The 11,250-nt window shown below is 46.9% G+C and overlaps 1 protein-coding gene across 1 annotated transcript; it reads right to left on the bottom strand.

Moving 5' to 3' along the window:
- Nucleotides 1-7,806: 7,806 nt before the first annotated feature.
- Nucleotides 7,807-9,722, bottom strand: LOC100136538 (protein S100-A1). Its single transcript, XM_014151399.3, has 3 exons — nt 9,584-9,722; nt 8,522-8,683; nt 7,807-8,075 (listed from the first exon to the last, which is right to left on the bottom strand). The coding sequence occupies exons 2-3, from the start codon at nt 8,660-8,662 to the stop codon at nt 7,911-7,913; spliced, it is 306 nt and encodes a 101-aa protein (XP_014006874.1). The 5' UTR covers nt 8,663-8,683; nt 9,584-9,722; the 3' UTR covers nt 7,807-7,910.
- Between the last annotated feature and the right edge of the window lie 1,528 nt (nt 9,723-11,250).

The following is an 11,250-nucleotide window of genomic DNA, read 5'->3' as shown; positions in this document are numbered from 1 at the left end:
GTACAGTACTTAATGTACAGTTACAAAAGATGGATATGTTTGCGCCTAACAACGCAGAGGGCTCTATGTTAACAAACCTAACTCAATGGTAAATCTTAGCGCTGGCGGTAGCACTACAGATCTGGGGTGTCAGAAATATTTTTGACATTTTCACAGCAGGAATTATGAGAGCAATAGCTGGCTGTGGCATGAAAGGGCTGGGTTATTTGGTGAATAAATAAGTTGGAGGTGTGAAGGGGGCTTAGTCACTGACTGGCAAATCAACACATTTCATGGCTTAATGCAGCATGCGGTTTCCTTAAGTTCTGTAGGCTATTGAAGGTCGCTGCATTGCCATCAACTCCAATTGATACTACAGTTTCTTAAATAACTTAGGCTACAGGTATGAGTAATAACAACACTGTTGTAATTGGCTTCAACAAGTAGGCCTACATGTCTTTACGCATCACAATTCTCCTCAAATAAAAGAATACTACAGGGTCTCGTAAATTGTCAAATTTGTGTGGCACGTTCTCAATAATCAAGATATAGCCTATGGCTACCGTTGATCAGCCTACAAAAGACAAGAAAATTAGGTCCTCTTCAAATAGCATCTTTGATAACAAGTTGTTAGATTCAAGTTAACACAAATAGGTGTAAGCAGGGATCCACCCATATGATGGATACAGCTGTATACACATATAGCTTATACACCTGAACCAACCCCGTCAGATGTTATTACTCCATCTCAAGAAGCCTGGACACAAGAAGGATGGACACAATCTATTTTGTCAAGGGCCTTTTTCTCAATTGGTTTTCCTAATTCCTCCGTCCTCTCCTCGGATCCTTTTGAAATTGTCCTCATTACAGGCCGTTTTGGAAGATGCTTTATCAGAACAGGCCTGCTGTGATTACAATCCTGCAGGATGAATGAATAATGATAATACGGTCAAATACAGTTGTTATAGCCAGGGCTCTGGGGTTGTATATATAAAGCATCTCAGATGAATAGCGCTGATCTAGGATCAGGTCCCACTGTCCATGTCATTTAATTCATTGTGATCTAAAAAGGCAAAACTGATCCTTAAATCACCACTCCTAACCTAAGACGATTGAAACACAGGGCCCACTATGTGGGACTTTGAGCCAGTGATAACATACCTATGAAACAGACAAGGCTTTTTTGAACAGTTTAGATTTACAGCTGAACCTAGACATGACAGAGGCAATGCTAATAATATGATTTAATAGGATGTCAGTTCGGGTATATCAATCTGAACCTGGACAAGAAGCAAACAACATTTAAGTAGAGAAGGAAGTGCACCCCAAACCCAATGGGGCCAGACCTAAATTAAGTAATGTAGCTTATTGACATACATGGGGATGGTCCATATTAGAGAGAAATATTGTAGGAATATTTAACTATTGTCCAATCATTTGAAAGGTCTGCGAAATGAGATGTAATAATATACATCCTGGAATACTTCATGTTGGTTTTTTCTTGCTGGTAAATGAATCACATTGCAGTTGCAGCACAGTACAATAAAGAAAAGGTCTACTACATGACTGTCAGTGACAAGAACAAAAATAAGTTGAATCATTTCTGAGTGTGCTTATCGTATACAATGACCCGGGAACAACTTTTCAAACTTTCTCTTCTTGGTTAGTAATTAAGTAATAGCGTTATTCGTTAGTGTCACGTCCTGACCAGTAGAGGGTGTAGTTGGGTCAGGACGTGGCAGAAGGGAGTAAGTGTTTTATTGTTTCATTTAATTTTGGCCATGTGACTTCCAATCAAGCACAGCTGTAGAGGGTTGTGGTTGATTGGGAGTCACACATAAGTTGCCTACGTTTCCGTTGTGGGGTGTGGGTAATTGTGCTTGTCACTGTTGTTGCACCTGACAGGACTGTGTTGGCTGTCAGTTTTGTTGTTTTGTTAATTGCATAGTGTTCGTAACATTAAAAATGACGAACCCTAACTCCGCCGCATTTTGGTCCACTTCTTCCGTAGACAGCCGTTATAGAATTACCCACCAAACCAGGACCAAGCGGCGGAAGAGGAAGGAGCAGCAGGACTACTGCGTTATGGACAAATGGACATGGGAACAGATCCTGGACGGAGAGGGACCATGGACTCAGGCTGGGGATTATCGCCTCCCGCAGTGGGAGATTGAAGCGGCGAGAGCGGAGAGGCGATACTACGAGGAGAGAGAGCGCAACGAGCGCGAGAGGCAGCCCCAATATTTTTTTTGGGGGGGGCACACGGGACAGTCGGTGGAGCTGAGGTCGGAACCAGAGCCAGTCGGGATGACATTGGAGGTGAGCGAGGGCTATGAGACAGAGACTGTGACGGGGTTAATGGGAAAATTAGGAGAGAGAGAGATGAGAGGGCTGCTAGTGTGGTGCATAAAGTACGGCATTCGCCCTAATGAGCGTGTCGTGGGTATGATGTCACCTGAGGCAGCTCTCCATACTCGTCCTGAGGTGCGTGCTGGTTGTCTGGTAAAGACTGTGCCTGCGCCCAGAAACAGGCCTCCTCCATGTCTTCCCAGCCCTGCACATCCTGTACCTACACCCAGAACCAAGCCTCCTGCATGTCTTCCTATCCTGGTCAAGCCCGTGCCTCCTCCACGGACCAGTACTCCAGTGGGTCTCCCTATCCTGGTCAAGCCCGTGCCTCCTCCACGGACCAGTACTCCAATGGATCTCCCTATCCTGGTCAAGCCCGTGTCTCCTCCACGGACCGGTCCTCCAGTGGGTCTCTCCACCCTGGTCTCTCCTGTGCCACCTCCTCAAGCCAGGCCTCCGTTATGTCTCCCCAGCCTGGTGAATCCTGAGTCGGAGCTGCCCGCCAGTCAACAGTCGTCGGAGCTGCCCGCCAGTCAACAGTCGTCGGAGCTGCCCGCCAGTCAACAGTCGACGGAGCTGCCCGCCAGTCAACAGTCGTCGGAGCTGCCCGCCAGTCAACAGTCGCCAGAGAGGTCAGACTGCCCTGAACTGCCGGAGTGGCCAGACTGCCCTGAACTGCCGGAGTGGCCGGACTGCCCTGAACTGCCGGAGTGGCCGGACTGCCCTGAACTGCCGGAGTGGCCGGACTGCCCTGTTCTGCCGGAGTGGCCGGACTGCCCTGTTCTGCCGGAGTGGCCGGACTGCCCTGTTCTGCCGGAGTGGCCGGACTGCCCTGTTCTGCCGGAGTGGCCGGACTGCCCTGTTCTGCCGGAGTGGCCGGACTGCCCTGTTCTGCCAGAGTGGCCGGACTGCCCGGTTCTGCCAGAGGTGCCCGCCTGCCCTGATCTGCCAGGGTGCCCGGCCTGTCAGGATCAGCCCGAGTGGTCCTCCTGCCCTCCGGTCCAGCCCGAGTGGTCCTCCTGCCCTCCGGTCCAGCCCGAGTGGTCCTCCTGCCCTCCGGTCCAGCCCGAGTGGTCCTCCTGCCCTCCGGCCCAGCCCGAGTGGTCCTCCTGCCCTCCGGCCCAGCCCGAGTGGTCCTCCTGCCCTCCGGCCCAGCCCGAGTGGTCCTCCTGCCCTCCGGTCCAGCCCGAGTGGCCCGCATGCCTTCCGGCCCAGCCCGAGTGGCCCGCATGCCTTCCGGCCCAGCCCGAGTGGCCCGCATGCCTTCCGGCCCAGCCCGAGTGGCCCGCATGCCTTCCGGCCCAGCCCGAGTGGCCCGCATGCCTTCCGGCCCAGCCCGAGTGGCCCGCATGCCTTCCGGCCCAGCCCGAGTGGCCCGCATGCCTTCCGGCCCAGCCCGAGTGGCCCGCATGCCTTCCGGCCCAGCCCGAGTGGCCCGCATGCCTTCCGGCCCAGCCCGAGTGGCCCGCATGCCTTCCGACCCAGCCCGAGTGGTCCGTCTGCCAGGGTCAGCCCGAGTGGCCAGTCTGCCCGGCGCAGCGATCGGCGCCAACAGAGTGGGTGACGCCGAAGGTGGAGCGAGGTCCACGTCCTGCACCTGAGCCACCTCCAGGATAGGTGGGTTGGGGAGGGAGGGTGTAGCACAGTGCCGTCGGTGACGGCAGCCACCCTCCCTTCCCTCCCTTATTGTTTAGGTGTTCCTTTTTGTTGGGGATTTTTTTTGTGTTTTCCTTTTTGTAGGTGCATCCCGGGGTCTGCACCTTGAGGGGGGGGTACTGTCACGTCCTGACCAGTAGAGGGTGTAGTTGGGTCAGGACGTGGCAGAAGGGAGTAAGTGTTTTATTGTTTCATTTAATTTTGGCCGTGTGACTTCCAATCAAGCACAGCTGTAGAGGGTTGTGGTTGATTGGGAGTCACACATAAGTTGCCTACGTTTCCGTTGTGGGGTGTGGGTAATTGTGCTTGTCACTGTTGTTGCACCTGACAGGACTGTGTTGGCTGTCAGTTTTGTTGTTTTGTTAATTGCATAGTGTTCGTAACATTAAAAATGACGAACCCTAACTCCGCCGCATTTTGGTCCACTTCTTCCGTAGACAGCCGTTATAGTTAGTCACCGATATGCCCCCCTTGGACGGAGCAGGGGGGTACACCATCAACCTACAGCACAATCATCCACTGATTACCATCCGGAACAAACACATTACAATTCTACTTATGACAGGGTTGTTTGTATTCATTAGGGCACACCGAAGCAAAATGCTTTGCAACAGAAAATGAAAACGAGCGTTTCTTATTGGACAATTTCAGATAATCCCTCTCTATTTCAGTCAATTTTTTTTCTGTTTGGTGCCTAATGAACATGACACAGGACTAGGAGATCGATAAACCTCGTACTTTATGATTGGTCCAGTGAAGATGGGTTGGAGCTCGGCCATATCATCGTCTCTGTCATAATCCAAGAACGTGACGGTCTGCTGCCGTGTGGCCATGCGCCTCTGCACCGTTGGAGCCCATGTGTTGTTAGTTTTAGTGTAGTTGTTACCTACATGAAAGGGATGCAACCAAAAGATCTTGGTGAAGGGATTGTTTAAAATAAGTTGTTAGTTGAAAATCTGATTTCGAAAAAAGGCAACAGGAGCGACATATTTTGTTAGCTAGTCTCAGACAGCACTCACCTTTTCTTTTGTTGCTTTGTTATAGCTGACCAATCTCCTGGCAGCTTCATCAAATGACAGTGTGGTGGGGAACTTGTTGACATTCTGTTGAACGTGAGGTAACAGACTTGGTTTATTTAGCAAAAATATATGACAGAAAGGATTCTCCAAACAGAGAGTCAATGCTGCTAAGTTTTGTAAACAACAAACATTCATCCATCTATGTACAGACTACTGATGTTAGCAACTGGCATGGGTTGTCCACAGTTTGCCTGACACCTGTATGTGGAGCGTCTGCAGGCCTCGTACCTCCCTCGTGGTGGGTCATTTTGAACTAGGTGCCGAGCCGCAGACATTCCTCTGGGCTGGTCTGGAAGAAGAGAACGGACAGCTTCCTCAAGCTGCACCACTCACAGCTAATCAGCTCTGCAGACTCACCTTCTCCAGAGTGTCCACCTCAGGACTTGGGTCACAAAGCACTAGAACGTCACATACTGTTAGGTTGGCTAAATTCCAGTAACTTTTGTAAACTTCCAAGGTTCTCCTGAAAACACAGTTGGAAGATTCCAGAAAACAGGAGGGAATAAGCAGGAGTACTTAAAATGACCAGCTTGGTCACCATTCTGCGGAGAGTCCCTATTCTCACACTATTACAGTCCAGGATGATGCGGTCCAACTTGTAGGGAAAGATCCTGTGTTTTTTCCTGAGTGTTGAGTCATCAGGTATTTGGTCTCCAAATTGTACTTGACTTGCCAACACCACCTGATTCCTCCTCAACTGGTCATTTAGATTCAGCTGCCTAATTCCTTTTCCAGCTAGATGTCAGGAACAGTATGTTTCTCAAAGGTAAACTTTACGATCCTGAACACAAAAAGTAAGAGGGGACTTAGTCACAACGACCGGCAAAAACAACTTAAGAACCCTATCTTGGTGAATACAAAATCACCCAGTAATGTCATTTTCTGCCAAGCAAAACGACCCACAAGGTTAACTTGAGAGAGCCGATCAAGTTGAGATCTCAAAGACATTGTGACAGACTCAATAAAGCCAGAGTCCATGTTCTTTATAAGTCCCTATCCTAAGGTGGTGTGTATCACGGCTCAGGATAAGACCCAGATACAGACAGTTTGAAATAACTTGTTTATTTACAAAACAGGGTGCAGGCAAACGACAGGTCCAGGGCAGGCAGAGGTCAGTAATCCAGAGCAGAGTCCAAGAGGTACAGAACGGCAGACAGGCTCAGAATGTTCAAAACTGGGAAAACTTCAAAACAGGGACTAGAGCGAAAACAGGAGTACAGGAAAACCGTTGGTAGGCATGACTAGATAAGACGAACTGGCAACAGACAAACAGAAAACACAGGTATAAATGCACCGGGGTTAACGGGGAAGATGGGCGACACCTGGAGGGGGGTGGAGACAAGCACAAAGACAGGTGAAACAGATCAGGGTGTGACAGTGTGGGTTTTTCCTTAAATTTGTATTTTCTAAGGCAAATCTAGCGGGCATTCTTTGTGGGTGTCTTTTAGGACCCTGTTTTAGTTGCTTTGCCAACTTTCATGTCTTTCAGTACCCGTTTGAAACCCATTCTCTTTTGGTTTGGGTGTTTACGTGCCTCCTTTCCGAATGTTGTTGTGTTACAGCGTTAAAATGGATTCAATTTAGATGTTGTGTCTCTGGTCTACACACAATACCCCATAATGACAAAGCAAAATGATTATTTATAGAAATGTTGACAAATTAATTAAAAATGAAAAGTTGACATGTCTTGAGTCAGTAATTATTCAACCCCTTTGTTATAGCAAGCCAGGAGTCCACATTTGCTTAACAAGTCACATAATAAGTTGCATGGAATCTGTGTGCAATAATAGTGTTTAACATGATTTCTGAATGACTACCTCATCTCTGTACTCCACACATACAATTATCTGTAAGGATGGGGGAATAATGGGGCATTGTCTGATTGTCATATTTTGCTGATGATTGTTAAATTGTAAAAAAAAAAATCTAATAATTATATTGTAATTTTTGGGGGGGTGTAACGCCCTGGCCATAGAGAGGGGTTTTTTGTTCTTTATTTTGGTTAGGCCAGGGTGTTACATTGGGTGGGCGTTCTATGTTCCTTTTTCTATGTTTTGGTATTTCTTTGTTTTGGGCCATGTGTGTGGCTCCCAATCAGGCACAGCTGAAGCTCGTTGCTGCTGATTGGGAGTCACACATAAGGAGCATGTTTTTCCTTTGGGTTTTGTGGGTAATTGTTTCTGTTTTGAATATTTTCCTAACAGGACTGTTTGCTGTCGTTTTTGTTCATTTTGTAGTGTTCTCTTGTTTATTTGAATTAAAATTCTAATGATGAACACATCCTCTGCTGCACCTTGGTTCCCTCTTCCAGACAGCCGTTACAGGGGGGAATTATCTATAAGGTCCCTCAGTCGAGCAATGAATTTCAAACACACATTCAACTACAAAGAGGTTTTCCAATGCCTTGCAAAGAATTTCACCGAGTGGTAGATGGGTAAAAATAAAAAGCAGACATTGAATAGCCCTTTGAGCATGGTGAAGTTATTAATTACACTTTGGATGCTGTATCAATACACCCAGTCACTATAAGCTACAGGTGTCCTTCATAACTCAGTTGCCGGAGAGGAAGAAACTGCTCAGGGATTTCACCATGAGGCCAATGGTGACTTTAAAACAGTTAAAGAGTTTAATGGCTGTGATAGGAGAAAACTGAGGATGGCTGGATCGTGACTGGCACTGTCTATTCTGTCTTACACGTATGGGACAAATTACAGGCCAAATACAACAAATGTGACAAACAGAGTTTGAGAAAGCCAGTGTTTATTCACAACAGTAAGACTTATTTATAGAAATGACATATATAAAAACAGCCATCTCTGCTTCTCTTTCTCCTTGTCCTGTCCTCCTTCACTTCTTGGCAGCAACCTTCTTGGTGTGGAGCTGGTAGATCTGTTCACAGGCGATGGAGAGGCCCACCACCAGAGAGACAAACTCCTCAAAGCTCACCTTCCCATCACCATTCTGGTCCAGATCCTTCATGATCTTGTCTATGGCAGCTGGGTCCTTCTGGGACTGAGAGGGAAGGAGAGATGGAGGAGATGAAGAGAGTGAGTGAGAGAGAGAGAAATCCTGAGTGGCGCAGCTGTCTAAGGCACTGCATCTCAGTGCTAGAGGCATCACTACAGACACCCTGGTTTGATTCCAGGCTGTAGGGCGGCGTAAAATTGGCCCAGCGTCATCCAGGTTTGGCCGGTGTAGGCTATCGTTGCAAATATGAATTTGTTCTTAACTAACTTGCCTAGTTAAATAAAGGTTAAATGTAAAAATAAATAGAGAGAGATGGAAGGAGGGAAGAGGAGGTTAGATTAACTGGATGCTGTTTATTCTAATAAAGTGACAGAGAAAAATCTGAAAGAGAGTGAAAGGGGGTAAGACAAGAAATACGGGGAAAGTGTAGAGGGACAGTGAGATAAAAACAGAGGGGTAGAAAAGAGAGAAGAGATGGATGTCAGTGTTACCTTCAGGAAGCTGGCCAGTTCTGTCTGCATGAGTTCTTTCAGCTCCTTCTTGCTCAGTGTGTTGCAGTCACCATCCTTGTCGGCATAGCAATGGAACACCGTGATCAGGGACTGCATGGAACTCTCCAACTGAGACGGCATGGCTGCAGAGAGAAGGATACACTGAGGAGGGGAGACAGGGAGCGGGGAGATGGGAAGGGAGAGAAGGAGGGGGAGATGAGAGGGGATGGGAGATAGAGGGAGGAGGTGTAAGTTACAATAGCAGATACATACTCAGTACAGTGAGTGTCTTGATATCACTAATATGTTGACTAATGGTGAACTAACCCTTTGCAGAAAACAAATTAACAATGCACATTTAGGGAGGATGGGAGTTGGCTTTCTTTGTCTCTGTAAGCACAGTCTTTGGCTGGTGTTATTTCCTGGCATTTAAACTGTCATCTTCCACTCCTTTACACATTCCTTCTACCTCAGACCCCTCCTCTTTCTTTTGGTGCCTCCCCCTTTCTTTGGTAACATCCAACATCTCTAGCTGTGTAGACTTTCCTTTAACCTCTGTCATAGCTTGACCATGTGACACATCATACTAAGTGTGAAAGTTTGGGTATTTGGGGATGGAGAGGGGTGTGACAGGAGAGGAAAGGGTTTTGCATCAGTTCAGTGTAAAGAAATCAGGCTGATGATAATTGGTGAGTAATAATGCCTATAAAATGACCGGCTGAGAAAAACGTTTGTAAGTCTAATAGAGTTCTAAAACAAAAACATTGCTTCAATGTTCAAAGTCTTCCTATAGATAGACTACATTATGTCTTAATCAGTAAATAGTATGGCCCATCATCCTGCATAACAAACCATAGAATAACTGATTTTTTAATCAAATCAAGCGAAGACTAATGAACATTATAGCCTACAAGTTTTCTGGACGAGACAGATCAGTAGCTAGTCACACTTGGAAACAGTTATTACAGTTGTGTGAGACCTGTTTATTACACTAGATAACCTACTCCATTAAACCAAAGACCCTAATAGTAATAGTAGAATAAGTGAAAAACGGTTACTTACCAAACAGAGGAGAGACGCTAACAGAACAGGGTGGGGAAGTAACGTACTGCGCAAGAGCTGTGAGAAAGTTTGTTCAGGAATTTATAAAGAACAGGCAACGCCCGTCTGATTATGAGTGTGTGTAGCCTATAGGGAGGGAGGGAGGGAGGGAGGGAGGGAGGGAGGGAGGGAGGGAGGGAGGGAGGGAGGGAGGGAGGGAGGGAGGGAGGGAGGGAGGGAGGGAGGGAGGGAGGGAGGGAGGGAGGGAATTAGAGTTTAGACTTGATGTCTTTGAGTACTCTCATCTTTGAATTCAACACGATAAAATAGACATTGATCACCTGGAATGTTTTTCTTATCGCATTAACACACCGATCTCATTCACACAAATCTATACCAATGATGCTGAACACAGACGGAGAGAGGGGTGACAAGAGTACACACTAGCATGTTTGGAAGAATAGTTATATGGATGAAGAGGGTGGGATGATGTTTCTGGAATTAAATGCCATTTTATTCAGTTACATCTTTATAGTCCCCAGAGAGAGAACACATTTAGATCAGCTGGAGATTCACTACTGCTGTTCCCTTTATGGCTCACCTCTCCCCCTCTGTCCACCACCTCTATCGTATTGTTACAGTATTATCTTAGCCTCTACCTCAGCCCACAGTAGTCTACCACTCCCTGTGTGTTTTCGAACAGAGTCAAGCAGATCAGTATCTATTCTATAACACAGTTGGCTTGGCAACACCATACAGAGAACAGTATAGGAGCCACTGTGGAAGAGGCTGGCATGACAATAACCATTAACCATGACAACCATCAATATCCACCTGGCTGGATTATATTCCAATCAGCATTGACTAAATGATCGATGATGACATTGGGTGGGTTCAAATCACCAGGAGATCAGTGACAGTGTGTATGTGTGTTTTGTGTGTGTGCGCGGGCGTGTGTGTGTGTGTGGGGTAGATAGGGTGTGTCCCTGTTGTCAAGGTAACAGAGTGCATTCATATGGGTTGTGTTAGTCTGTGCTTGCTGTATCTTGTGGTGGTCCTTGCTCTGCATTCCTTTAGCATGACTCTCTCTTGCAGGCTGAAACATGCAGAAAAATAGGAAAAGTCACATCAGCCACTCCTGACTCAACTCCTAATGTTGGCCTAGCATTGGCTTTAAGACGGTCATGAATGAGTGCATTTAACTGGCACAAACAGATACAGATAAAAAGCAACACAATCACCAAAAGATTGTTCAAACTCCAAAATGAAGATTGGTAAACTGCAATGCACTATGCACACCACAGGAGGCTGCTGATGGGAGGACGGCTCATAATAATGGCAGGAATGGTGCCAAAGGCATTAAACACATGGAAACCATGTGTTTGATATGATTTCACCGATTTCGCTCCAGCCATTATCACGAGCCCGTCCTCCCCAGTTAAGGTGCCACCAACCTCCTTTGATGCACACTTATCAGGAGTTGGCTGTATATTGGTCATGTTTGGCATCATCAGTTTAATACAGTACACAGTAGTCCTCCTGACCAGAAGAAGAAACCTGGGTGTAAGTAAAAGGCTAAGCATGTGTTCTTCTGACACACGTGATGGATATTCTGAGCTGCTGTCCTTTTTCTCCCCAGCATCAGAAAAGCACAGCCAGTCTCATATAGTCATGAGAATCAACTCTCC

This window comes from Salmo salar, chromosome 02 (genome assembly GCF_965601325.2).
Source record: "Salmo salar chromosome 02, fSalSal1, whole genome shotgun sequence".
Lineage (NCBI taxonomy): Eukaryota > Metazoa > Chordata > Actinopteri > Salmoniformes > Salmonidae > Salmo > Salmo salar.
Note: the sequence above shows the minus strand (reverse complement) of the source record. Positions and strands in the feature narration are given on the sequence as shown.

Coding starts and splice junctions, on each gene's coding strand:
- LOC100136538 (XM_014151399.3), bottom strand. CDS start 8,662: ATGCCGTCTCAGTTGGAGAGTTCCATGCAGTCCCTGATCACGGTGTTC. Junction 8,076..8,521: donor AACTGGCCAGCTTCCTGAAG/GTAACACTGACA, acceptor CTTCCCTCTCAG/TCCCAGAAGGACCCAGCTGC.